The 26,390-nt window shown below is 39.0% G+C and overlaps 2 protein-coding genes across 2 annotated transcripts; one reads left to right on the top strand and one right to left on the bottom strand.

The window, feature by feature from the left end:
* Positions 1–51: 51 nt before the first annotated feature.
* Positions 52–14,665, top strand: LOC133523239 (tektin-B1-like). The gene is made up of 8 exons (XM_061858721.1): positions 52–613; positions 4,227–4,443; positions 9,826–10,040; positions 11,092–11,230; positions 11,486–11,569; positions 11,938–12,075; positions 12,320–12,405; positions 12,757–14,665. The coding sequence occupies exons 1-8, from the start codon at positions 405–407 to the stop codon at positions 12,941–12,943; spliced, it is 1,275 nt and encodes a 424-aa protein (XP_061714705.1). The 5' UTR covers positions 52–404; the 3' UTR covers positions 12,944–14,665.
* A 68-nt stretch (positions 14,666–14,733) lies between these two features.
* On the bottom strand, positions 14,734–24,362 carry LOC133523228 (serine palmitoyltransferase 1). The gene is made up of 6 exons (XM_061858708.1): positions 24,194–24,362; positions 23,508–23,971; positions 22,588–22,855; positions 20,285–20,444; positions 19,779–19,902; positions 14,734–17,548 (listed from the first exon to the last, which is right to left on the bottom strand). Exons 1-6 carry the CDS (start codon positions 24,218–24,220, stop codon positions 17,233–17,235), a joined length of 1,359 nt encoding a protein of 452 aa, XP_061714692.1. The 5' UTR covers positions 24,221–24,362; the 3' UTR covers positions 14,734–17,232.
* Positions 24,363–26,390: the final 2,028 nt, after the last annotated feature.

Raw genomic sequence — 26,390 nt, 5'->3', positions numbered from 1 at the left:
TGAAAATTTGAGTTCAATTCTTTAAATAAATAATAAAAAATACAATACAAAATGTATCCTTAGTTTTAGCACACTTTTAATCCAAGTTTTGCAATTTTAGTGGCTGGGAAAAAAATCCATTGCCACTGTCGTTTGGTATTGTCTATGATTTTTGTTAGCGGGAAAATCAAAGTGTGAATTTAACTGACGTGGTGCTGTGGCCAACTGGTCACTAAAAAATTCATGGCCCTACTTATGATTGTAATTATAGTCAGTGTGACTTGTTTCCAAAGAAAATAACATAATAACAACTAGAGAAACACATTGCTTATAACCATGACACATTACTTATTGAAAATGTTATTGATCAAACAATCCATGGCTCACAACCACTCCCTCAGCCAGTTGCATTTATTACATGCATCATGGATGCATCTATCCCAGTTTTCGAGAAGCCCCATCCTCGTCTAAGTGTCCTAGACTGGACGAGGAACATCCAAAGACTGCAGAATGAGGCGAGAGTTCGTCGTTTCGAGTCCTACGAGTTGAGAAACAGGGCCACCCAGTTGAGAAACGAGACTTCAGTCACTACGCGATGGGATAATTACGTCAATAATGAGCTGTTGAGGGATAGGCAAGTATTATAGTCACTAGTAAAGAAAAGAACCTGGGGGTTTCTTTACTTTCGGGCCGGTACAGTCAGCTGCTAACACAGTTGACTGTACATTATATTATAATTTATAATGCTAAGGCTAGCCCTTTTTTAGGGTTCCGTATTCAACTAGGAACGCTTAGTTACCTATTGTTTCGCATGTCCATCAGTCACTCTACTGTACATCCGCGGCTTTGCTCCGTGATTGTTAGTACTAGAAAGCTGCAATTTGATATAAATCAATTAGGCCAAAACTATTTTTTGATAAAGTAAATATTTTCGGAAATAGTCGCTCCGAAAGAAGAAAAACTACGTGCGGCTCTGGCCTCGAACTATATATGCGTGACCAGCTTAGTCACAGGTACCAGATTGATGGGGGGAAAGGGAAAAATAGTATTTCCTTTGCGCTACGACATCGACAAGGGGTTCTTTAAGGAGCGGGTATTTATCAGGGTTCTCAAATATCAATGGTCGACAACGCTTAAGTGGGTCGTGCCACTGACCTATATAAATCTATGGGTCGTGCGATGTTGCTTATGTCCGTGGGCGACAATGGCCGCTTCCCATCTATACAATCTTCTTCTTCTTCTTGCTTCTTATATCCATTCTCTACAATCCTTTGTTTGTAGTTTGGCTAGGTTCACATGGCGTTAATTTTTCCCGTATACCGTATGTATACGGATTTTATCGAATACCGTAGTGGCAGCAAAATGTGTATGGCAAGTTGGCAACTTTCAAAATCTAGCCGTTTAAACGATTTCCTAACGGTATACGGGAAAAATTAACACCGTGTGAACCTAACCTTTCTGTTAAGCCCAATGGTTGACTGATAGAGAATACAAGTGTTATTTACACGTCATAATTTGATAATTTCATAGAAGTTTGACGCAGCGGCGTAGCGTATGGCTTTGCCGCCCGGGGCCGATCAGAAATTTGCCGCCCCAATTTACGACCAACATCAGTTAGACAAGTCATAAGTTCAGTCACAAAGATTTTTACTGATAAAAAAGTTATAGGTACAGTTTGGTATAATTCTATGTAATATTCGGAGGAAATGGTATTAAATTTATTATTTTACTTTATTAGGTACACTAAACAGATATCGTACAATATCATCAAAAACATACAATTGCATATGATGGCTTAAAAATAAGCACGAGATTCGAAACAAGTGTACACAGCATGCTTTACAAGTAAGCGCAAATGTATAAAAAATCATGAAAAAAATACGCGACCTCTTTAAGGTGATTTTGATCCCTATTTATTTATTTTTCTGTTTTACATGGTTGAATCGTACATAAAACAAATGTTGGGTCTTTTATCTTTCATTAGATACTTAAATCATCTGTATTGGACTGCCAAAATTGCAACTGTACATGTTTTACCAAACCTACTCGTTGAATGGCAGTCAAAAATAAGCATGTTACTAAAAAGTACCCTAAGTATGAAGGGTATTAGCTGAAGTATAGACTTGTCGAAGAACTAAATGCTGGCGATAAAATAGCGTTATAATAAAATAGGTTCATATAAATAAACAATTGTACCTATTTTATTTATGTGACACTGATTTTTACTCCCTTTTGTAAAGTATATTTTTTCACAATCTAGCCGCATATTCGCATCTAACGACAATCCCAAAGTAAACAAGTAGTAAATAAAGTCGCGATCTAAATTTTAAAACAATTATAATACGTTTTGATCATATAAAATAAGCTTTCAAATCATGGCTAACTTTTTTTATCAAATACTTTGTATTACATATTATCAGTCAAAACCTTTGTGACATAACTTATAACCTGACTGGACAAAGTTGGGTAAAAGTGGTAAAATACAACAATATGTTCAAAAACCAAATCTTGACTACTGAAAATCTGACTCATAAAAGCAAGAAAAAAGAAAAAAAATCTCATCTGAAGTAATCACAGAGAAAATATTGTATATTTACACCTTTTAAATAAAGAAATACAATGTAACATAATTTACTAATTTTTGAATACACTCTGGGAACGAGTAACCCGACAGATTTTAACCACGTATTCGTCGTATCATTCCTGACGTCATAAGGAGCAAAAACAATTTGACTTTTGATCAAACACAATGTGTGAACAATGTGTGTGTTTGTGTGATTCGACAAAAATGTGTGTGTTTTCTGCACACGACACGTTATTTATTTTTACATCTTGGTAAAATAAACATTACAGCGAATAAGTCATAGTTATTTGTTTTACAAGGGGGCAACGTTGTTGTTTAACCGTTCGTGCTAATATTGATACCCGAGCAAGCGAAAGATTCAAAAATTAAAGTTCGAGCAGTGAAATCGTGCCCGTTGCGAGGGTTTCAAGGCACGAGGGTTAAACAGACTTTGCCTCCGAGTAAACACAACATTTTTCACCTCACCAATGCGAGGAAAATACTAACTATGAAATGAAATACCAAAAAAATCAAATTCAAATGAACGTAATAATACATTTATCATTGGAAATCATCATTTAAAAGTAAATTCGACAAGTTAACATTAGGTAACAACTCACAATTTGCATCTGATTACTTTGCCTCACATGCATGTGGATAAAATTCAACTTTCTCATTCGTTTTTGAACAATCAAGAGAGCCTTTACCCGTTGGTGTGGTGAAAAGTTTTTTTTTATTATTTACAGACAACTTTTAAGGTAAATGATTATTTCAGATGAGAATGTTTTCTTGTTTCATACGTTTTAGAGCGCAATTTTCAGTAGTCTGCTTTTATATTTGAACTTTTTTATATTTAATTAATTTTGGGGTTATAATTTCATAATCAATTATTTAAAATCATTTTACATTATTTTTGTGCCAGGGTGCCTTCAACACAGCAGCGCACGCAAAGCGCCCAATGTGCAATGGTTTTACATGAGAGCGCAAAAGGCGCCCGTTATTCGTTATCGCCCGCAACATACGTCAGGCTATGCCAGACTCTTTTAATATGAGGGCACCGAAGCCACCGGCATTTAATCGCGCGTATCCCACCACGTTCATTGGGCTACACCCGACTATTTTTGCGAATGATGGCGCCCTGCATTAGATTGCGCGCAGAGGGCACCGTGTTCAATTTGGTGTGATGTCATATAGGGTTTTAGGTTATGCCTATAACCAGGAGGCCTACCGCAAAAAGCGAAATTCGCAAATTGCGGGTATCTTTCTCGTTTACTCTCACTGAGACGTAATTAGAGTGACAGAGAAAAATGCCCGCAATTGACGAACTTCGATTTTCGCGGTTGTAGCCCAGCGAACAATCGTGTATGCGGCGGTGTAAGCACTCCGGAAGCGATTGACCGCCCCGGCGCAGCCGCCCCGCGCCGTGCGGTCCCGCGGTGCATTGGTTCGTTTCGTGGCACGATTTGAAAATATTGATTTCTTAATTTTATATTTTTTTAATACCGTATTTTGCCGCCCCCTCTCATGTGCCGCCCGGGGCCATGGCCCCCCTAGCCCCCCCCTCGCTACGCCTCTGGTTTGACGTTTAAAACAACACTTGCACAGTCTGGACTTATCAAAATCGCTGCAAATTTATCTTGGTCTAACTCTACTCACCATAAATCATAACCTAATTTTTTTCTAGAATATTCCTCGTAGACTCGTTCCGCGAAAAGCAGCGTTTCACCAGCGAGATGGTTCGCGATGAAATCCGCGCTCTAAAAGAGGAGAAAAACGCTACGGAGTTACATTTGGAGTCCCTACAGGTCCCGCTTATGGTGTCTTCGCAGTGTTTGTCGAACAGGGACCAGAGGGTGCCACCGGAGCTTACGAGGGACCAGTTAGGAGAGGAATTGAACAAGGCAAGTATGGTACAGTACACCTTTACAATTTAAGATTCTGAATTAAGTAAGATTACATTACTGAAACTCTTTACATCTGCATCTAATCCTAGTGATCCTATCGGAAATTGCTTACCGCTACCGATATTGTATTTTTACCGGTATCAGAAATAAGGAATTCAAACCGGTAAAACATGTACAGAAATTACCGGTATATCCGTAATGTAATGTTTAGGAAAAGTACAATGAAACAATCCATATGCTAACTCAAAGAGAACTGATTTATTTCCACCAAGCCTACCCTCAGTACATGCATTCCAAACCTACCTACATATACAACATGTCCCCTTTTCATAACGGGCTCTATGTAAACATACTTAGGTATAAACATTATAATTGTCTTGGTTAGACTTTATCTTACAAAAGCCTAACAAGATAACAGAACAAAATGATTACATAATTTTAACATGCTATTTTTTATTTTATTTTTTACATTGTATGAAGTTTACTTATTTACATGCCTTTACTACCGCCAACTACAATTTGTATATTTTATAGTACTTTTATATTTATCTATATTATTTAATTATTTATTTGTTTTACATGTATTGTATTAATCCTAAATATAAAAGTGAGTTTATTTTAACATAAGCACGGGTGCATTAACTGTATAGTTACATTTATTTAAATTACGTATTGGCCAGAGCAGTATCAATTCTAATTAGGTACAAATATTTATTAATTTGGTAACTTAATTCAATATATTACATTTCGCATTTACAACTTGTATATGGCACAATACTTACATAAGTACTTTTAGACACTATGGTGTAGTATTTTTACGATACCTACTTAGGTGGTAGGTATATGTATTACAAACGGTCGGGTGGATGGACCTGCCGGCCGGAGCGCGTTACGTAATAACCACCTGTGTGCGCGCGCCCGGTATTATTGCTGACAATGCGTTGTGATTGTGTATCGGAATTATAATTATCATTGTCTTCGAAATCGTCGTAATATTTATTAGTTCGGTGATTTCGGTCGCGGATTCGTTGATCATTCTCACTCATTTGATCATATTGTGGTTGTGATAAAATGTGTTGTCTGTTTCTGCGGTATCGTGAGCCATCCGGCGCGCGTAGCCAGTAGGAACGTGGTTGAGCCGCTTGACCTTCGACTCGTACTGGCATCCATCGTGTTTGACGGCCAGCGTTTGATTCCCGCATTCGTACCTGCTCGTTTGGATGAAGAGGTTTTAAGGGCCGGGTTCCGACATCATAATGTTTTTTGGATTTTTCATTTTTTTCTAATCGACATTTTTGAATAGCTACTAAACTTGGTAACTTTGGCGCAAGTAATTGTTCTGAGACAGGCAATCTGGTATTGAGCCTCCGCGCCATAAGAAGTTGTGCCGGGGAGTATGACTCGCCGGAGACCGGAGTATTGCGGAAGTTTAAAAGCGCCAAATATGGATCCGTGCCATCACTCTGCGCCTTTTCCATCAACTTTTTCACCGTTTGGACATTTCTCTCTGCAAGACCGTTGGATCGAGAATAGTAAGGTGAACTCGTGACGTGTTCGAATTCCCATTTTTCTACAAAAGATTGGAACACTGCCGAGGTAAACTGTCGGCCATTGTCCGATACGAGTTTCTTGGGAATACCGTGGCGGGCAAAAATGGACTTGAGTTGGGTAATTATGGTTTCACTACGAATGTCAGATAAAGAAACAACTTCGACATATTTGGAATAATAATCAACTACTAAGATGTAATGTTTGTTTCTAAATTCAAATAGATCAGTCGCTAGCACTTCCCAGGGTTTGCCAGGTACTTGATGAGAGCGCATCGGCTCGCGCGGTTGTGCGGCGCGGCGCTCGGCGCACGTCGCGCATGCCGCTACTAGCGCCTCCACCTGCGCCGACATGCCTGGCCACCACATCACGTCTCGTGCTCGGTACTTGCATTTTTCAATACCTAGGTGCCCCTCGTGAATTCTATGCAGCATTTCTTTCCTAAGGCTAGTGGGTATTACAACGCGATTGCCTCGGAAAACTATACCTTTTATTACATGAAGCTCCTCCTTTATACCCCAGTAAGGCTTAGCCTCACTTTCTAGGATATTTTTGGTATGTGGCCAGCCTTTCAGGCAATATTGCCTAACGTTCCCGAGCCCTGGTTCTTTATCCGTTTCCTCTTTGATTTTCTTCAGCTTGTCAGAACTAAAGTTAACGCTGTCGTACAGGGCGTTTACGTGAACATCAATGTCACTTCCAGTTTTCTCGTCGCATGCGTCGTCGGTCGGGGCGCGCGACAGCGTGTCGGCGACATACATTAGTCTCCCGGGGACGTATTTTATCTCTATAGAGTACTTTTGTAGTCTCAGTAACATTCTCTGTAGTCGTACAGGCGTATCATTGAGTGCCTTTCTGAATATAGCCTCTAGAGGTTTATGATCGCTTTCCACTAATACACTTTTATGGCCATAAATAAATTGATGGAATTTCTGGCAGCCAAACAGAATCGCCAACAATTCTTTTTCAATCTGTGCCCAACGCGTTTCGGCAGGCGTGAGCGTGCGGGCGGCAAAGGCGACCGGCCGCCCACCCTGCAGCAAGCACGCGCCCAGCCCCCGCGAACTAGCATCTACCGACACCACCACCGCCTCCCCGGGGTCATAATATCGTAGCGTCGGCGCCTCCATTAAACATTTTTTTACTCTTTCAAATGCGCTGGTATGAATTTCATACCACTGAAATTCGCTGTCTCTCTTTAGCAGTCCTCTCAATGGTTCTACCAGTTCCGCATAGTTTGGCAAGAATCTCGACACATAATTCGTCATCCCGAGGAACCTCTCCAAATCCTTCCTGCAACTAGGAGGAGGCATGTCCCTGATAGCCTTCACTCGGTCGCCGTCGGGGCGCATGCCCTTAGAGTCAAACACGTGACCTAGATATTTCACTTCTTCTACGCCCAAAACACATTTTTCTTTATTAAACCTCACTCCGTTGTCCAACGCGCGCTGTAGCACGGCCTCCAACCTCGAATCATGCTCTTCTTTTGTTCTCCCGTACACTAGCAAATCGTCGATGAAGCATTCCACTCCCTCCATAGAAAATATCTTAACCATTGCATTATGGAACACCTCCGATGCGGAACAGATGCCAAAAGGTAAACGTAAAAATTTCCATCTCCCAAATGGTGTGGCAAAAGTGCACAGTTTTGAACTATAATCATCAAGAACGATCATGTAAAAACCCTTGCTAGCATCTAAATGTGAAAAATATTTAGCGCCCGACAGATTTGCTGTAACCTCGTCTAGTGTGGGAAGTTGAAAGTGACTACGTTTGATTGCCTTATTCAAATTTTGAGGATCTATACACAATCGCAACTTGCCATCCGGTTTCTCAACGAGAACAATACTCGACACCCAGTCGGTAGGTTCATCCACTGGCTCTATAATGCCTAGCTCGTGTAGACGGTCCAGCTCCTCTCGCAATCGTGGCCTTAATTTAATAGGTATTTTCCTTGATGATCTTACGACCGGAGGAACTGACTCGTCCACAGTTAATTTGTGTACACCCGGTAAACGACCAATCCCCTGAAACACAGTTTTATATTTACTTACTAAATCATTGCAGTTACTATTATTGGAAATCTCGTTTACTCTCTTAATTAGATTTAATTCATTGCATAAATCTCGTGACAACAAATTATTACAGTTAACGTTTAGCACGTAAATTTTGCCTTTGCATTTTTTCTCACTGTTATGATGCGACAATTCAGCTATAAAATATCCCACCACAGGTAAAACGTTCCTACTGACCTCACGCAATATCGTACCAGCATTGCTCAAAATGTCCTCACTGTAGCCTGCCGCCCTGAAGCTGTCGCGCGACATGACGCAGGCGTCCGCACCACTGTCCAGCTTAAACGTCACAGGAACTCCGTTCACCGCCACACTCTCGAACCACCCCTTGCTGTCGACCGACAAAATCTCCACTCCCTGTATTATCAGTTCCTCGCAATCACTTATCTCGTCTGTAGCATTATACACTTCCCGCACATAATTACTTCGGCAACACCTCATAAAATGTCCGACCCGATCACATCTGAAGCATTTGACCTTGTACGCGGGACACTGATCACGTTCATGTACGTAGTCGCAGTTTGAACATTTAAATTTAGAGCCAGTCCCGCCACGGTACTGTTGTTGCGATCGTCGCGTTATCGGCACACCTGTTGCAACGGCGCGAGATGTGGTCGGCGTCGGCGTCGGCGCGCGGCGGTGAGGGCGCACGCGAACTTGCTCGACGTCGGCGAGCGGTGCGCTTGTACCTCCCCGTGTCGATTCCGCGCTCGCTCCGCCCCGCACTGCACCCGCCTGCTCGCTCGCTAATTCTGCTGCGCGACACCAAGCCGTTGCATCTTCCAATTTTAAATCCCGCTTTCTTAACATTCTCTCTCTTAATTGACCATCTTTAATTCCCCGGATTACTTGAGTTAGAATTAAACTTTCCCTCAATGTTCCAAACTCACACGTTTTACTTTTCACACGAAGTGACGCTAAGTACTTTTCAAAATCTTCACTCGTTTGATATGTCTCAAAAAATAAGTGCCGTTCGAAATTAACATTTTTCTGTGGGTCACAGCGGTCAGCGAACTTTTTACATAACGCCTCATAATTACTTTGTTCGCTTGAACTAATATCAAATTCTTCATATAGGTCACGGCCAGTTTTCCCTATCACATGAAGTAATAGGGCACATTTTTCACGACTTGAGGACTTCTCTCGGCCTGATGCGATTAGGTACCAATCGAACGTTTGTTTCCAGTCCCGCCAGTTATCAGCGAGGTTTCCCGTACCCAACATGGCGGGTGGTTGTTGAACCGCCGTGTACGCTGTACCGCTCGCGGCCGCACCTGGCTTACGCGCCGTCTTATCACTTTTACTTTCACTGTCACTCATCTCCACTAATTAACTGTTACAGCCTTTTGAAGGATCTAACACGAATAACCACACCTGACACCATGTAATGTTTAGGAAAAGTACAATGAAACAATCCATATGCTAACTCAAAGAGAACTGATTTATTTCCACCAAGCCTACCCTCAGTACATGCATTCCAAACCTACCTACATATACAACACGTAACAAAATATTTACTGGTTGCAATCCCTACTCAGAATCTGAATCAGAAAAGTATTAGGTAAGTGAATTATTTTAACCGATGGAGAAGCTGTAAGCGAATTGTTTACGAACGAGTGTTTTTTTCTTCAGAAGTTCTCGCCGACATTGTGAACCAAAGTTTGAACAGTCAGACATCATCATCAACAACCAATACCAAATACATATATGCATTTGGTTAATTCTACCTTTAAGTCTTATTTTCTTCTTTTTTCAGGAACTTCACATAATCGAAAACAGCAAACGCACCCTAACAGACGTATGCCACATGGGCTGGGAAAAGCTGAAAGAATTAAACAACGTCCTCTGTCGACTAGAACGAGAAATAAAGAATAAAGAGGAAACTCTTGACTTGGAGAACCATGTGAAGCATTTAGATAGGAACAGCTCGGATATATCGTACAAGTTGGAGCCTACGAGGATACCGGCTGAGTAAGTGGTACCGGTATTACAGGAGAATTCGGTTTGGTACCTGTATCTTAGGTACTTATGGAATGCAATAACCGGTTATATAATCAGTTATGACCAAAAAATAACCGATTATTGTTATAACCGGTTTCGGTTATTTTTCACAAAAAAATATAGTCAAATTAAATAATAAGAAAATTACTAAAATAAGGGTACACTGTTAGGTAATGGGAGTATAATTGTTCATTTTTCAATAAAACACAAAATATAGAATATGTGAAAAAATGACAGACGTAACACAATATTCATTTTCTCAAACATGCAATGAAATATTGATGTTATGTTTCTTATAATAGGCTGCTTTCATTTCATTTATTTATTGCAATCAATCATCACTAACAGCTAAACCTTACGTGCTTGGCATTATATATTATATTAAGTATGACGTTTCAGGTGCGGCTAGGACAAATCTTGCAGGTCTAGGCCGGCAGTCCTCTTTTTTTCGTTTTTGTGTTTTATTATTATTATTTCAGGGTTACCTAAAGGAGAAAAAAAAAAGATTATTTTTGCGCTACGACTAACGGTTCCTATTTTTTCTTATTATTTCATTGCATGTTTGAGAAAAGCACTATACATATCTATATGTCTTCAGCCAGAAACCCCTTTCGTCCCGGCCTCCGTAGTAATGTACTAATTAAATATTTCATAAAAAGACGAAACGTTTGGTACGTTATCGTTGAAAAACGGATAGACTATACCATTGTCGGTACCAGAATATAGTAGTTTCTATCGGTACCGGTACAAACTAATATTTTCTACTAGGGTTACTGCGGGCCGACCGCGAAAAAAAAAAATTAAAATTTCAATTTTCGTTTTTCGCGTCAGGCCCAGTGTAAGTACTTGCCTAGCATTCATAGATTAAAGATAAGTACTGTTTCCTAAAGTGTCGCTGTCGCAGGTAGGTACTTAATTCCAGCTAAATCAGACATCCAGAGCTGGTAACCTGCTTACAAGATTTGTCCTAAACAACCTGACAAACATTAAATGAACCTTGTAAACTAAAAAAAATTCGCAGGTCAATGACCGAAGAGGGTTATGTGAATTGCATAGAAAACACGGTGCAGATAGCCGAGCAGCTGATGGCAGAGTCAAAGGCTCTGCGTGCCACCATGTTCAAAAGCAGGGAGCAGGCGCGGAACCAGATGTATGCTCAGGTTAGTCCACCGTAATTATAGGAGATCCTCAGCTGTGCCTTCCCTAAAGATATCCACAACGACTAGCATTGCCCGCAAAGTAATCGGTCCACTTCGTTGGACTCTTGGAGCCTTAAGCGGCCACTAGTTCTGCTCAATAAGGCTCTCGTTTTAGTCTTTTTACTTTTAGAAATCCTAATCTTTTCCATTTTAGCAATACACGCTACGTTATTATGCTAAGCAATATATTATACGTAATCTGATAGCTTTTTTCAGTCTCAAGAGTTGGAGATGATAATGCGAAGACGCGTTTACGACCAGCAGAGAGCGAGAAATGAAATGGAGTGGCAGAAATACAAGGTAGGTAGTTTCACTTCACGAAAGCTAAACATTTACAAAGACGTATAATACAAGCAAAGCGAAAGCCTCTTTTTAACTCTAAGCGTTAAAAAGAGACCTTCACTTGTATTAGAAATTACGCTAGTCTAATAAAGAGCTAGACGGAAAATTGACATCGATTCCAAGAGCAACAAAACCTGATCTAGTTGTTTTACTACACATCTGCTATCCTTATTACTAGATCAAAGCATTTGGCAGCTGTTCATTTTATTAGCGGTCTGCATTCGAATATATTAATGTAGTAGTTTGAAATATTCCCGGGTTGCATCATTTTATATTGAAGAGTATTTCTGTATGTTTGTTTTGACATAGCTTGTATTTACATACAGTTGGAAAGCAACCTGGCAAAATTGGACCGTGAAATTGAGTCACTTCGAGTGGCCGTTGCCGACAAAATCAACCCCACCAAACTGGTGGAGACGAGACTGGAGATGAGAATGAAGAGACCAGTTTTAGAAAGAGTTCAGGTAGATAATTTATTCCCATTTATTTCGATGGCACCTATATTTAAATTATTTAAGGCACCCTGGTAAAATCCGATAACGGTACAGGAATGTTAAAGCATTTCGACACTGATGCAGTTATTCCATATACTCGAATACCGGTATTAGAAGCCCGTACTGATCAGGCGATCACGTTTCAATGTTACGAACTGTTCACGTTTAAAATAGATTAAATAATAGTTGATACATTTGATCGATTTTATTTTAGGATATACCAATGCGTGGGCTGATGGAGGAGTATGAAAGAGTCCATATGAGCTCGAACATGCTGGAGAAAAAACTGGAAGATGCTCTGTAAGTACCGCGTATCACAATTTATGTATTTTACAAATAATCCTTTTATTTAAATGAATGTAAATTATTGGACATGTACATTAGCGGATTTATGGGTGGTGATAAATATGCGAGTTTGTGTGTGTGTGTATGTGTTAGTGTTAGCTGAACTGATGTTTCTATCTAACAAATAAGGTTGTTAATAAGAGATTGCCTATTTAGCTTGTATAACATGTTATAAACGGCCCGCTTGTCATTTTGCCCCAACTTTTCCTATAAAATGGGTCGATAACTTAATAAAATATTTTTATAATATCCATTGTTTGATATGAAAAATACCGGAACCGGTTCAATGTGCCATCCTCTCCCCAGAACAACATACCACGGCATGTACAACCACCATCAGCGAGTAACGAAGGACCTGCAGTACAAGAATCAAGCTTTAGAGACAGATCGCCGTCTCATAGAGATACGGAAACCGATTCATAGCCCCGATGAGACAGAGTTTAAGAGGAACGTGGGGTACTGTCATATGAGGGATGAGTTGGTACCGGAATAACCGGTATACTGGTACCGGAATAACCGGTATACTGGTACCGGAATAAAAGGTAAGCCGGTAATGGGCTGATGTACTAATTACTAACCTTTGCTATGTTGTCTGTTTATATTATACTGATATAACATCAATATAATGCCTGCCGATACTAATCAAAGCTATCTCCCTGGAACGAAAATACCATGGCATGTACAAATCATCAACGTGTGAGCTTCTCATAAAGACCAGGAAACCGATTCATAGCCCCGCTAAGATAGAGTATAAGAGGAACGTGGGGTACTGTCATATGAGCGATGAGTTGGTGCCGGAATAACCGGTAAACTGGTAGTGGCTTGATGTAAACTGGTACCGGTATTAACGTTTCCTATGTTGCCTGCTGTGTTTCCTAAGTACACTAATCGATACTAAGACAACAGAGTTTTTAAACAACATTTAGATTAAGCTCAAATTGAGCTGTTTCGCAATAAATTTCGGAATACCGGTAACGGTAGGGTCGGAATCGGTAACAATGTCATTTATATACAATATAGTGATATTTGTTTTGAATGATTCTTAAACAAGGCATAATACCAAATATGTTAAAAATAAATTACATAAACAATTATCACAGAATAATAATAATATTTTGAGTTTTTGCCGGTTAAGTAACCGAGACAGTTTTGGCTACAAGTCATATCATAAATCAAGCTATTGTTATAGGTAGTTCCAAACAGCTTACTAAACTAGACTTGGACGCACTTGCACCAGTAAACTTTAACGGCTCCCCAATAATATTTAGTCAAAGTGTTAAAGACCTGGGTGTTCTTTTAGACAGTACCTTGAGTTGGAGAGCACAGGTTACTGAAATCAGTCGTAAGGTCATGGGCTCACTAAATTCTCTCAACAAAATGAAGCACTTCTTACCGATCAAAACTAAAGTTGCACTAATTAACACCCTTATACTGCCCATTATTGATTATGGTGATGTGTGTTATCCGGACTTAAACGAAGAGTTGCTCGATAAATTGGACCGCCTGCTTAATAACTGCATTCGCTTCGTTTTTTGCCTCCGCAAATATGATCACGTTTCTTCTTTTCGCGCACAACTTGGCTGGCTTCCCATTCGTCTACGACGCAATATTCGCTTGCTTTCCACTCTTTTTTCTGTGCTTAACGATCCACATTCTCCTGAATACCTCAAATCCTTCTTTCAATATTATGGCGTTACCCGCGACCGTCAACTTCGCTCTTCTGGCAATATGTCTCTGTCCATCCCTCTTCACCGGACTGGGTTCATGTCAAATTCGTTCACCGTGCAGGTGGCGCGTCTTTGGAATGGACTTCCTTTTTACATCAAAAATGCGCCAAATAAGTTCGCTTTCAAAAAATCATTACGTGCTTTCTTTGCTAGCAGAATGAAAGATTCTTAATGTATTTATTTATTAGCTTCAGATGTTTCGTCTTTATATATATATATATTTATATATGTATGTGTGTATTATGTTTGTATGTATATGTTATTTTATGTATTTTTGCTTGATTTGTTTTGCTATTGTAATTGTAGCACCGCTCTCAATCTCTCTGCTTAGCCTTAAGGTTGACTGGTAGAGAATGCCTTGTGGTTGTGGCATTAAGTCCGCCTTTTGTACTATAAGATTGTTTTCTTTTGTGCAATAAAGATTAAATAAATAAATAAATTACTGAATGACATTAACCGGTTCAGTACCGGTATTATAGTAAATACTTAAGTATGTGTTCAATTCCACCAGCAGGAGTGTTCACTTTGATTAAGGATAGTTTAGTAATAAGAACACTTAGAAATTGATAAAGCATTTATTAAAAAATAATATAACAAGCGATGTGCAATAATGTACTTATTAATCTTATTATGTTGATCTACATAACGTACTTCAAACAATTAATTTTAACATTGTTATAATATTTAGGCCGATTTGCGCTCTTGTTGACTGGCACACATATTATATAGGTACCTACTTTTATATAATTTGGTTCTGTATTCTTTTACATATGTATTTAGCAATATGTTATATTCTTATTTATGACATCTGATGACTTTGTTTAGGAATATCCATAGAAACTTGATTGTAAGTTAGAATAACAATAACCTGCTGTCATTGCTTGCTATAAGAGATTTAATACAAATGTATAATCTTAAAAAAATGTTGAAGGAACAATGACAAATATATATTTTTTTAATGCTGACTACAATAGATGTCCTTGGCATCATAATTCTTCTTGGTACTGGTCATGACTTTGACCTTGTATAGTAGTTATATCTGAGTAATATGTATGCCAGGTATTAAATAGTGATTTTATAATACTGAGCACCTTAACATAATTATTGTTAACATACTTCATTGTGACAAGGTTTATATCTAAATATATTTCGATTGAGACAAATGGTACTTACACGTAAAAAAAATTATAAAAAATACAATTATATTCCAAATTATTCAGTAACTACTTTAATTTATTAAAAATGTTACGTTATTTTAATAGGTTAAAAGTTGAAATGCGCTTCAGACATTAAAATACCACAAATGTGGTAAAAAAAACCGAAAGGCTACAATTAGGAAATGCAGCCGATAAAATTATTGCATGAAAAACACTAGTAATTTACCGGTTTACCAAATTACCGGTATTTTTTATATTTTTTTACCGTTTCTAATTCCGTAGCTACAACGTTTACCATGACTTCGAAAGAAAAAGAAAATGCTAAAATTATACTTATGCACGCAATTTAGGCATTTGCAGCATAATGGGAACTTTGGTTTTAGAATATTACTTTGGTAATCGCTAAATATATGTAAAGGCACATGATCTACATACTTTGCGTAACTTACAAATGTAACTTAGTTAAGTGCTTAATACTTGAGTGACATCTGCATAATATTGCTGAAAAATACTTAAAACATATTTAGTAGTATATAACTATTTTATGTGTAGTGAAAAACGAAATACCGGTATACCGATAATTGTGACCATGTTGCCTATTTATAATTAGATACCGGTATATTTGTATTTGTAACTATTAAAATGTCATATAATAGTGTAAGTAAATAACGTAGTGCTTTAAAATCGAATGTACTTCAATAATAAACAACTTAACGTTTAGCTAATCTCCTAGTTTTAAGTAAAAACTTTAACCATTATGGAACATGTGTTAGGGGCTCCATACATGGTACGATTAATCGCTTCGATCAAGCCGACGAAAATAGAGACGATCGGTCGCTTCGAAAATGCCAGTAAATACAAGGAGTAATAAATTATTGATCATTATGATCGGTGCACGATGAGGGATACAATTGCGATTTATCGTTGCGATATTCATGATTGCACGGGTTTTTATTGCAATTTCCGATATCGTCTTCGTTCAGTAAATCCTGAACGATATTGGCATACACTATCGATCCGTCGTTTCGATCGGTCTATAACGACGGATTGTAAAGATGAATCGTACCATATATGGAGGCATAAAACTGTTTTATGTTAAATTGTTATTTAAATTGTGACTTCATATAAATGCATTGTATACTGTGCTTAGTAAAACAAAATACTTCATGATATTTTAACCGCTATTAATGTTATTATAATAAAACCATTCCACTATGTTCGATGATTGAACACAGTAGTCATTACTGTCAGTAGTGTTGACTTAAACAAACAAAGAGTCAATGCAGTTAATTACTCTGCATTTTACCCTTAAAACTTACTTAGTTACCTAATTCGTTAGGTCTGTGGCGAGTGAACCTTCTGTACTTTCGTATTGTTATTTATTCTGTGGTCCAGGGAAGAAAACAAGTCAATTTTTGATTGATACGGAGGAAGATTTCAGTTCGTTCGTTATTTAATTTTTAGGGTTCCGTAGCCAAAAAGGCAAAAACAGAACTCATATGCTTTCGTTATGTCCGTCTTCGTGTATTTATATATGTCACAAAAATATTTAAGTATGTTCTCGAAGACGGCTCAGCAGGTTTGGTTTTTTCTTATTTATACTTTGATTTATTTGCAATTAAGTTCCTTGTGAGAATCTGCTCAGATTCAGAAGAAAATCAAGGGAGTTCAGATATTATAGGCACCTTTGATTTGTGCATTTGACAGATTGACAAGGAAACCTATACTGACGCCATCTGAAAAATGTCCGGTTAACCCCATTGCTGATGAATAACATCACAATGTTTTTAAAGTCGTCTCTTGTTTGTTAAAGGTTAAGTTATTCCAAATTCATCACGAATGCACAGCATGTCGTAAAATGTACTGTTATATTTTCCCCTCCCCAAATAAAGTCACCTCTACAGCGCCATCAGCTCCGGCTGCGGCCCGACCTTCTCATACGCCTCGTCCAACAACTCGCACAACAACCTTATATTCTCATCATTAAGCTTCCTACTCGAAGCCAAACGTATAGAAGGTTCCGGACAACTGTGCTCCACATCCCTTAGGTAAGCCGCTACGGAGAAAGCAACACCTTTTTCGAGGCAGTAGTTCATGATGTTTTTGAGGTAGCTGTGTTTAAGGCGGTCCGTGAGGTCCTTTTTGAGGTAAACGTGCTTGATGGGCGAGAGGGCGTGGCCGCGGAATGTGAAGTGTTTGAGTTTTGAGAGCGCCCTGCAATGAAAAGTAGGTAGTTTTTTTATCCCCGATACTAAAATAACTCGATACGCCAATTTACTGTTTTGCAGGAAGTCAACTCGATCTATATTACCTACAATTAGATTCAAATTTCCCTAGCACACATTTTATTGTGTGAAGTAAATTGCGAGCCCGAAGTACCTGTTTTAGCTTGTGCAGAAATGCTTGTCCAACTGTTCTCCTTTACAAGTCGCAATCTAATAAATGTGTGAGCAGGTAAAATCATTAATTCATATTATAATATATTTTACAGTACATATGGTGCTACTTTTCCGCACTAGTGCGTAAATTAGCACATTATGTAACTATGTCGAAAATTTAAAGGGACATATGTACTGTAAAACGTTGTACGATACATGTGCGAATAGGCAATTCGCAACTCGTGTCGATTTAAAACACTTCCTTCGGTCGTGTTTTAATTTATCGCCACTCGTTTCGAATTTCCTATTTTTCGCACTTGTATCGTAATGTACTAATATATTAATTCATATAAATCATTAATCATTAATGGATATTACAGTACATATGGTTGACGACCGGTTTTGCCTAATGGGTAGTGACCCTGCCTACGAAGCTGATGGTCCCGGGTTCAAATCCTGGTAAGGGCATTTATTCGTGTGATGAGCATGGATATTTGTTCCTGAGTCATGGGTATTTTCTATGTATTTAAGTATTTATAAATATTTATACATTATATATATCGTTGTCTAAGTACCCTCAACACAAGCCTTATTGAGCTTACTGTGGGACTTAGTCAATTTGTGTAATAATGTCCTATAATATTTATTTATTTATTTATTATTTATATGGTGCTATTTTACCCAACTAGTGTGATAAGCACATTACGTAACTATGTCTACAATTTAAAGGGCCATATGTACTGTAAAACGTTGTACGATACATGTGCGAATTAAATTCGCAACTCGTGTCGATTTAGATCATATCGAGATTTTAAAAGTTAACTTTCCAAATTATCGTAGGCCGTCTGTAAGTACCGTGTATTGTCATGATCATGAATCATAGACCAAAAGAAATCGCTATCGCGCCAAGCGTTATCACGTATACCTAACGGGCTAACTCATTACATAACTCATACTTTCAATGTGATAGTAATTTTATACCTACATATTTATGTGGTACCAATCAGGGCTCGGAGACCAATTTATATTTTCAAACCGGTTTCGTTTATTCATCCGGGAACGAAAAGGATTTCGGTTCCCGGTTAAAGAACTGTTCTATTGAATTACCGGTTTATGCCAAATGCGTTCGTCTTTCGTTTTTGTCGAACGAAATTAACCGGTTAAATTAAAAATAGCGAAGCAAAATAGAACGAAAAAGTATTGCTAGTTCTTTCACATATGAACGAGTTTAACCGAGCGTCACCGAAAGCCGACATTAACCGGTATTATATAATTATTCGCGAACCATACAATTTCGTTCCCTCCTCTTACCGGTAAGGAGCGAGAACAATTTTTTATAGTTTCAATTTACTGGTTTTTAATGAACGAAAAAAGATAACGGTTTTAGAATGATATAACCAGGTATTTCAATACCGGTTCCGAGCCCTGGTACTAATGCAACACTGTTAACTGATGTTTCATAAACCTCGTTACTAGTCAAACTCAAATCGGTCAATTTAAAGTGAAATTGCTACAGCGGGGTAACGACATACTCGTACTTAGCAAAGATAAGTAATTATTAGATTGTTATACCGTATTCTATTTCATTTGCGGTGGCGGGATTCCACTTGAAACTGCACAAAGAGAACCATAATGTTGATCTATTGTTCAACAATTGCTTTACGAGCTCTGCTCTTCAAAGCCAGCATGTGGTCAAGTAATAACACAAAAGGATCAATACTGGACAGTTACATGTAAGACACGACGCCCGCAGAAAAAGATTGCCGGGTATCTTTTGTTGTCATTACTTGTATAGGGAGCGTGCATGAACTGTAGGAGGCAGCACAGGAGCCGTCAGATTTTTGGCGCGAGGCGTAAATGTGATGTTTATTGTTCCGATGTAGCCCACAAGATGGACAGAACCTACTATGCACAAGAAAACACGTGACGTGTACATGTGCTTGTTTATGGTTCCGATTCAGGCCACAAGATGGCAGACCCTCCAACGCGCACGGTCCCTATTGTTTACGTCTAATAATGACCGTCTCAAGAACTCCGCCATCGCAAATGAAATGGGGTTTACGTACTTGTCCAATTTTTTGGAGCTCTCCTCGAGTTCTGTGAGGATCTCGGGCCTGGATTCCAAGATGTCGAGCCCGGAGATGGCGGCTTGCGTTAACATCGGAGGAAGAGACGCGCTGAAGCAGTAGCCTGGTATTTTATTATAGAAATTTAGCAAACAAATTAAAGGGTGTACAATGAACATGCTAGCACGTGACCGGCATCTAGAGTTGTGGGTCCGAATACTACGTTGACCAGAGTAAAGCACAGATCATGTTTACATTGCAACGGACATCTGTATACAATTTGTAAACTAAAGGGGAAACCCTGTTGTTTCCTGATAAATTAAATTTTTTCACATTAGTTGTGTAATCAAATTGACGGAACTACATTTTTTTCCGCTTTCAATTGTTGTAAAACCAATAAAATTATTTTACAAGGTAATCGATCCATTTTGATGCACCTGCAATACCCAAGTGTTCTAAGGACCCAACTATGAGGTCCACCTCATTCGGGTCAGAAAGACACTCACCTAGGCCGGAGAGACGCTGGTGCTCCACGATGAAGTGCGAGCCAGCACAGAAGCCCCCGACGCTGGCGAACGAATGCTCTAAGGACCCAACGATGAGGTCCACCTCGTCGCGGGGCACGTTAAGGTGTTCGGTCAGACCACGACCGTTTTTGCCTAGTACCTGAGTATAATTAAAAAAAAAAAAAAACTAATTGGACGAAGTTTCTGCATGGTACTTGCAATGACAAAGTGTGGCAATGTCATAATGAAAGCGAAATTTGTATGAAAATACGACGTTTATAACGACACTCCCTCGTGGCCTATTAGGGCCATTGCACACCGCGACTTTTCAATCCACGAAGCAGTTTGTTTGCGTTTGTATCGATACAAGCGCGCGTCGACGGCGCGTTAGTATCGCGTCTGTATCACGACAAACGCGCTTCGACGGCGCGTCTGCATCGCTGTAGGTATGCAAAGGCTGCGTCTGACTTGCGTGCGAATCGCGTGTGTATATCGATACAAACGCATGTTGACGGCGCGTTAAAAAGTCGCGGTGTGCAAAAGAGTTTATTGTAGAGGAAGTGTAAATTCTAAGCAAAAATATGTGCCCCCCTGCCCACTTTGACAGCGGAAGTAGATGTTTTGTAGTAATTTTATTGATGACCGTCAATTTACGATAACAAGAGTTATCGCATAAGTAATTAATTCGCAGCAAGAATTTGTCTTAAATTGTACACGTTTTACAAAATCTTATTTTTACCAGACTACGTCAGAAGGAGGGTAATGTATTTCTATCGTATGTATGTAATGTCCATTTCTTTGGCACGCCCTACAGCCCAAACGGATGGACGGTTTTTGACCCATGAGGTGTCGTTCAATTCGTCAGAATGGTGTTAGTGACATAGAATATATAAATTTTGAAAATGGCGTCACAAATGAAAAAGAAATAGGGGGTTCTTTCCATAGCAATATGAAAGCTAGTGAAAAGACTATTTCAAAAATATAGATAGTTAATTAGGTTTTATTATATACCTAAGTAATCATACCAACACAAAGAAACATTTAGATAATTATAATCATCTCTATATACAATAAATTATTTACAAAAAGAATAATATTGAAATAAAATATTGACAATAAAAAAAAAACAATTATCACTTCAGTACACAATTACTTAAAGGAGGGGAACATACACCGTGTTTTTATTGAATTCCGTTAATTCCGGGGTATCGGTAAGTACGTTTAAGGAAACTAAATGGCATAGTTAATTTGCAAAAAAAAAAATTTGCTATTTGTTAAGTATTTTTATTTTTATAAAAAGTAATTAAATGTTGCATATAGCGTTGTTGTTACACGGGCCAACCAAACAATTGAAAACTGTGACATATCAATATGACCAACAGTTTGGCCTAGTGGGTAGTGACCCTGCCTACGAAGCCGATGGTCCCGGGTTCAAATCCTGGTAAGGGCATTTATTCGTGTGATGAGCATGGATATTTGTTTCTGAGTCATGGGTGTTTTCTATGTATTTAAGTATTTATAAATATTTATATATTATATATATCGTTGTCTAAGTACCCTCAACACAAGCCTTATTGAGCTTACTGTGGGACTTAGTCAATTTGTGTAATAATGGCCTATAATATTTATTTATTATTTATTATCAATGTCATTTCGAACATCAATCGTCCGAGATAGTACTTTACGTTTAGGAGCAAATGTATGAACTCGTACTGAACACTAATCAATATGTAAACAGGCCCTAAGGCAAGTGTACACGCTCGTAAGGGCCTTAAAGATAAAAATTAAACATTGATTATCTCCGAAATGGAGTTAATTAGAATACCGGTGTCTTTGAGAAAGTTACTTAATTTAAGCTCAGGGATGCACCCTTGAAATTAACGGAAATCAAAAAAACACGGTGTATATTTATTACTAATATCATAACTGAGTTATTAACAAACAATAGATAATGTTTTATGAGTTCATTTGTTTGGAGGCTATTCAAATTAGTACAAAAACTTTAACCGATTGTACTTAGATTTACCAATAATGATTCTAATTAGGGGCGTTATGAAACGTGATTACCTACTGCAAAAACATTTTGAAATAGAGGTGGATTGTCAAAGAGAACTTTGTAGCCACAGTTAATTTACTGGCATCTTTCGACACATGATTAAAACTTTTAGAACGTCATTTGACTTTGATCCTTATTCTTTCACTAACATGTATTAAATCGCTCAAAATAATGCAGCCATTTTTAACCTGTCTTGCAGCAGAAATGATAATGAAAAGCTACTAAATTATGACACAATATTACATACCCCAATACTCAAGCTCTCATCCAAAATAATCCTCAACTTGAACTTCCGTGCCAAAGCGACCACTTGCCAAAGCGGGCACATTTCTCCAGTATTGAAGAACACAGCTTCCGTTACGAGGAATGCTCGTCTCCGGGCACTCAACTGCTTCTTCTCTTTGGCTTCAGTTAGCAGCGCTTCTAAATGCTGCATGTCATTGTGTTTGTAGTAGCGAATGGTGCTACGGGCTGCGTCAAAACCTTTTTGGATTGCAAACCAGACTTTTTCATCACTAAAAAACATAAATACTTATACAGGTTGCTATACAATTTTTTTAAGATAAGTCAAACCTCATCTAATTTAACTTATACAAGGCATAAGGGGTGTAAGAAATTATGTCAAATTGAACCCTATCATTCAAAATCATGTGGGAAATATATTTCCTTTGCCTTATAAAGGCATAAAAGACACTAAAATATACCAATGTTGTCAAAATTACTTTAAAAATAATAGGCAATTTTTTCCTGGTCAGTTAAAAAATAATAAACCATCATATTAGTCTACCTTACTCATTAAATACATGCATATTAATGTTTGGAGTCAATCTTACACAAATCGACCTAGCCCCAATCTAAGCAAAGCTCGTACTATGGGTACTAGATGACAAAATATGTATATAGCCAAAAACATACTCATATACATAGAAAACACCCATGACTCAGGAACAAATATCTGTGTTCATGACACAAATAAATTCATCCATCGGCTTCATAGGCAGGGTCACTACCCACTAGGCTAGACTGGTCGTCAAATATAAAAATAAAGACATGGTAGGAAAACCACACTTAGTCACTAAATTGTCTCTAGATTAAAGTAAACAGTAGATGACAAATGAAGGGTGTACCTAATTTGCATACATCAAAAGCGATACAGGAAAAACTTACGCAAAAATAATATCCTGTTTTTTAGCATATGCCGGTATAGCACTAGCAATTGTAGAGAACCCATATGAATACACACACGTCTCTTCCACTTCCAGGAACTTGGCTAGTCTCTCCTCCAGCTCTAAATGCACGTCTATCGTACCATAGAAGCCTCTGGGACCGCAGGAACCAACTCCATACTTGTGCAAACATTTTATTGCATTTTCCATTATAGATTCCTCCTTATCGAAGCATAGGAAACTAGTAGCACCAACATTTAAACAGTTATCATCAATTTTGCCCATGATTGGAGACTCTTCTACCGTCACGTCGTGTTCTACCAACGGTAATGTCTTCCATGGAGTATAATTGCCAGTTGCTAAAGCATCAGTGTGCGGAGAGTACTTTTTTGGTTTCTTAGCAAAGAAGAAGTATGTGGAGGCGAGGAGTATTTTGAGGGCGATCAGGAACGTCCACCAACCGGCCTACAAACAAAAATAAAGTGAATGCTATGTAAATTCGAAAGGATATGTTGTCATCATTTAAGTTACTTAGTCGAAAATAAAGTATGATTTAAGCCATTTTCTCAATCAAAGTATATGTATATGTTATTCTATGAATTTCATAAACGTTAGCCTTCAGGATGTTGTAAACCTTAAAAATACGAAATGCAAGCATTTTTTAATTTAGAATTATAGATCGCTTACCATGTTAGATATATCATTGAGGATCATATTGTATTTGAAAAAGTAAAGTGTTGTACAACGGAACTTCAATTAATACGTAAATTCTGAACAAGATATTATTATAAGAAGTAAAATTAATCAAAATCGCAGCACCGTTCGCCACCGCAAGCACACACGATTCAATTGACTGACAGTGACACTGACCTGACAGTGACACATGACAATTTGACAGTGATGACATGACAGTGATGGACAAGGACAAATGCTAATTTAAAATGCCAAATTGAGACCGTTCTTAACGTTCATTTTAGCGACCAGGCTTGGACCCAGGCCTGTTTACCGGTAAGGTTTGGCGGCTTGGGAACTCGAAATATTTCAGGTGTCGCTTTGCCGGCATTCCTCTCCTCTATCCATAGCACGTCCGATCTCGCAGGTAAAATCCTGAAAGCCCCTACGGCTACAAACTGCGAGATCGCGTGTTTGGATGGGGCCATGAATGCTTGGCTGGCTGGACCGAGCCCAAGCTTGCCATCCAGACCCAAACAACAGAGAGCATGGGACACAATAGCCTCCGTTGCCACCCTGAACTCTCTCGTGGCCACATCGTCAGGCAAAGACCTCGCGAGGCTCCTAGCCGTGTCCAAACCGGAATCAGGTCACTGGCTTCACGCCTATCCCTCGCCCAACACGGGTACTTTAATTGACCCAGTTACCCTACGTATAGCCGTCGGTCTCCGCCTTGGAATCGAGGTATGCACAGACCACGCCTGTGCTTCTTGTGGGGCCCAAGTGGACCGGCTTGGCCACCACGGCCTTTCCTGCTTCTCGGGCGCCGGCCGCCTGTCTCGCCACGCCTCCCTCAACGACATCCTTAGAAGGGCTCTCGTCAGTGCCAACGTCCCCGCAGCTCTGGAGCCCCAGATCGTACGGGACGATGGCAAGCGCCCGGACGGGATGTCGTTGATCCCCTGGAGAATGGGCCGCGCGCTGGTATGGGATGCTACCTGCGCCGATACGTTGGCAGCATCCTACATTCAAGCGACTAGCAGAAATGCCGGGGCAGCGGCTGACGCCCGAGAGCGGTTTAAGGCCTACAAATACAGCTGTCTCGGCGCCAACTACGAGTTCGTAGCATTTGGCGTCGAGACACTCGGGCCGTGGGGTAGGGGAGCGCGTGGGCTCCTTAAGGAGCTTGGGAAGCGGTTGAGGGAGGCAACAGGGGAATCTCGCGCCGGCAGCTTTCTCGCGCAGAGGATTGCTATCGCAATACAGCGCGGGAACGCTGCCTGCGTGATGGGCACCTTGCCGAGGGGCCTAGGTTTAGAAGGTAGTTGTTAGGCCTTCATGGTTCATTCTATCTATGAATAGAAGACAATGTCATATTTGAATTGACTTGGATTATTGATTGAGCTATCAAATAAAACGCATAGAATATTTCGATATTATTATTTAATATAATTAGATATATAACAGAATGGCGACGAGTAATGATTGAATAAAAATACGATAAAATCCACGCGAAGTAATATCCGCGCTACCGAAAGACCCATAACTACACAGAGGTAACGAATTCCTTTACAATGGAAAAGTTAGCAGAAGTCCTCACCGAGATGATGGAGACCATGAAAGGTATGCAAAACCAACAAATAATTTTGCAAAGCGCATTACTTAATCAAAGCGCAAATACAAAACCAGTCAGCGGAATTACACTCCAACCTTACGATGAAATACATGAATCCTTCGATAGTTATTTACAAAGACTACAAAATTACATCAGTCTTAAAGGCGTTACGGATGCAAGTACAAAATTACAAATTTTCTTAAACTGCATCGGACCTAAATACTACCAAGTGTTGAAAAATATAACCGCACCGGATACACCTGAATCAAAGTCTTACGACGACCTAGTAAAGATATTAAAAAACCAAATTGCACCCGAACCCGGTGAAGTAGCACAACAACACAAATTTTGCCTGCGGTTACAGCATGAAGGCGAAAGTATAGCCAATTATGTAGCCGGACTCAAAGAAATAGGAGGTAAATGCAATTTCATATGCCATAATTGCAATAAAACAACATTTGACACACACCTACGTGTCCAATTCATTCGCGGACTCCGAAATGCTGAAATTAAAGAAAAACTTCTACAAGAATCTCCTGATACAAAGTTTGATGACATAATAAAGATTGCCTTGGCTATTGAAACATCAAAATCTGA

Source organism: Cydia pomonella, chromosome 12 (genome assembly GCF_033807575.1).
Source record: "Cydia pomonella isolate Wapato2018A chromosome 12, ilCydPomo1, whole genome shotgun sequence".
NCBI classification, from domain to species: domain Eukaryota; kingdom Metazoa; phylum Arthropoda; class Insecta; order Lepidoptera; family Tortricidae; genus Cydia; species Cydia pomonella.
The sequence above is the reverse complement of the archived record's forward strand: the minus strand, read 5'-3'. Positions and strand labels throughout refer to the sequence as shown.

Coding starts and splice junctions, on each gene's coding strand:
- LOC133523239 (XM_061858721.1), top strand. CDS start 405: ATGGATGCATCTATCCCAGTTTTCGAGAAGCCCCATCCTCGTCTAAGT. Junction 11,570..11,937: donor TGGAGTGGCAGAAATACAAG/GTAGGTAGTTTC, acceptor ATTTACATACAG/TTGGAAAGCAACCTGGCAAA. Junction 12,076..12,319: donor CAGTTTTAGAAAGAGTTCAG/GTAGATAATTTA, acceptor ATTTTATTTTAG/GATATACCAATGCGTGGGCT.
- LOC133523228 (XM_061858708.1), bottom strand. CDS start 24,220: ATGATCCTCAATGATATATCTAACATG. Junction 22,856..23,507: donor AAACAGGATATTATTTTTGC/GTAAGTTTTTCC, acceptor TATGTTTTTTAG/TGATGAAAAAGTCTGGTTTG. Junction 17,549..19,778: donor AGCTCCAAAAAATTGGACAA/GTACGTAAACCC, acceptor TTTTCATTGCAG/GGCGCTCTCAAAACTCAAAC.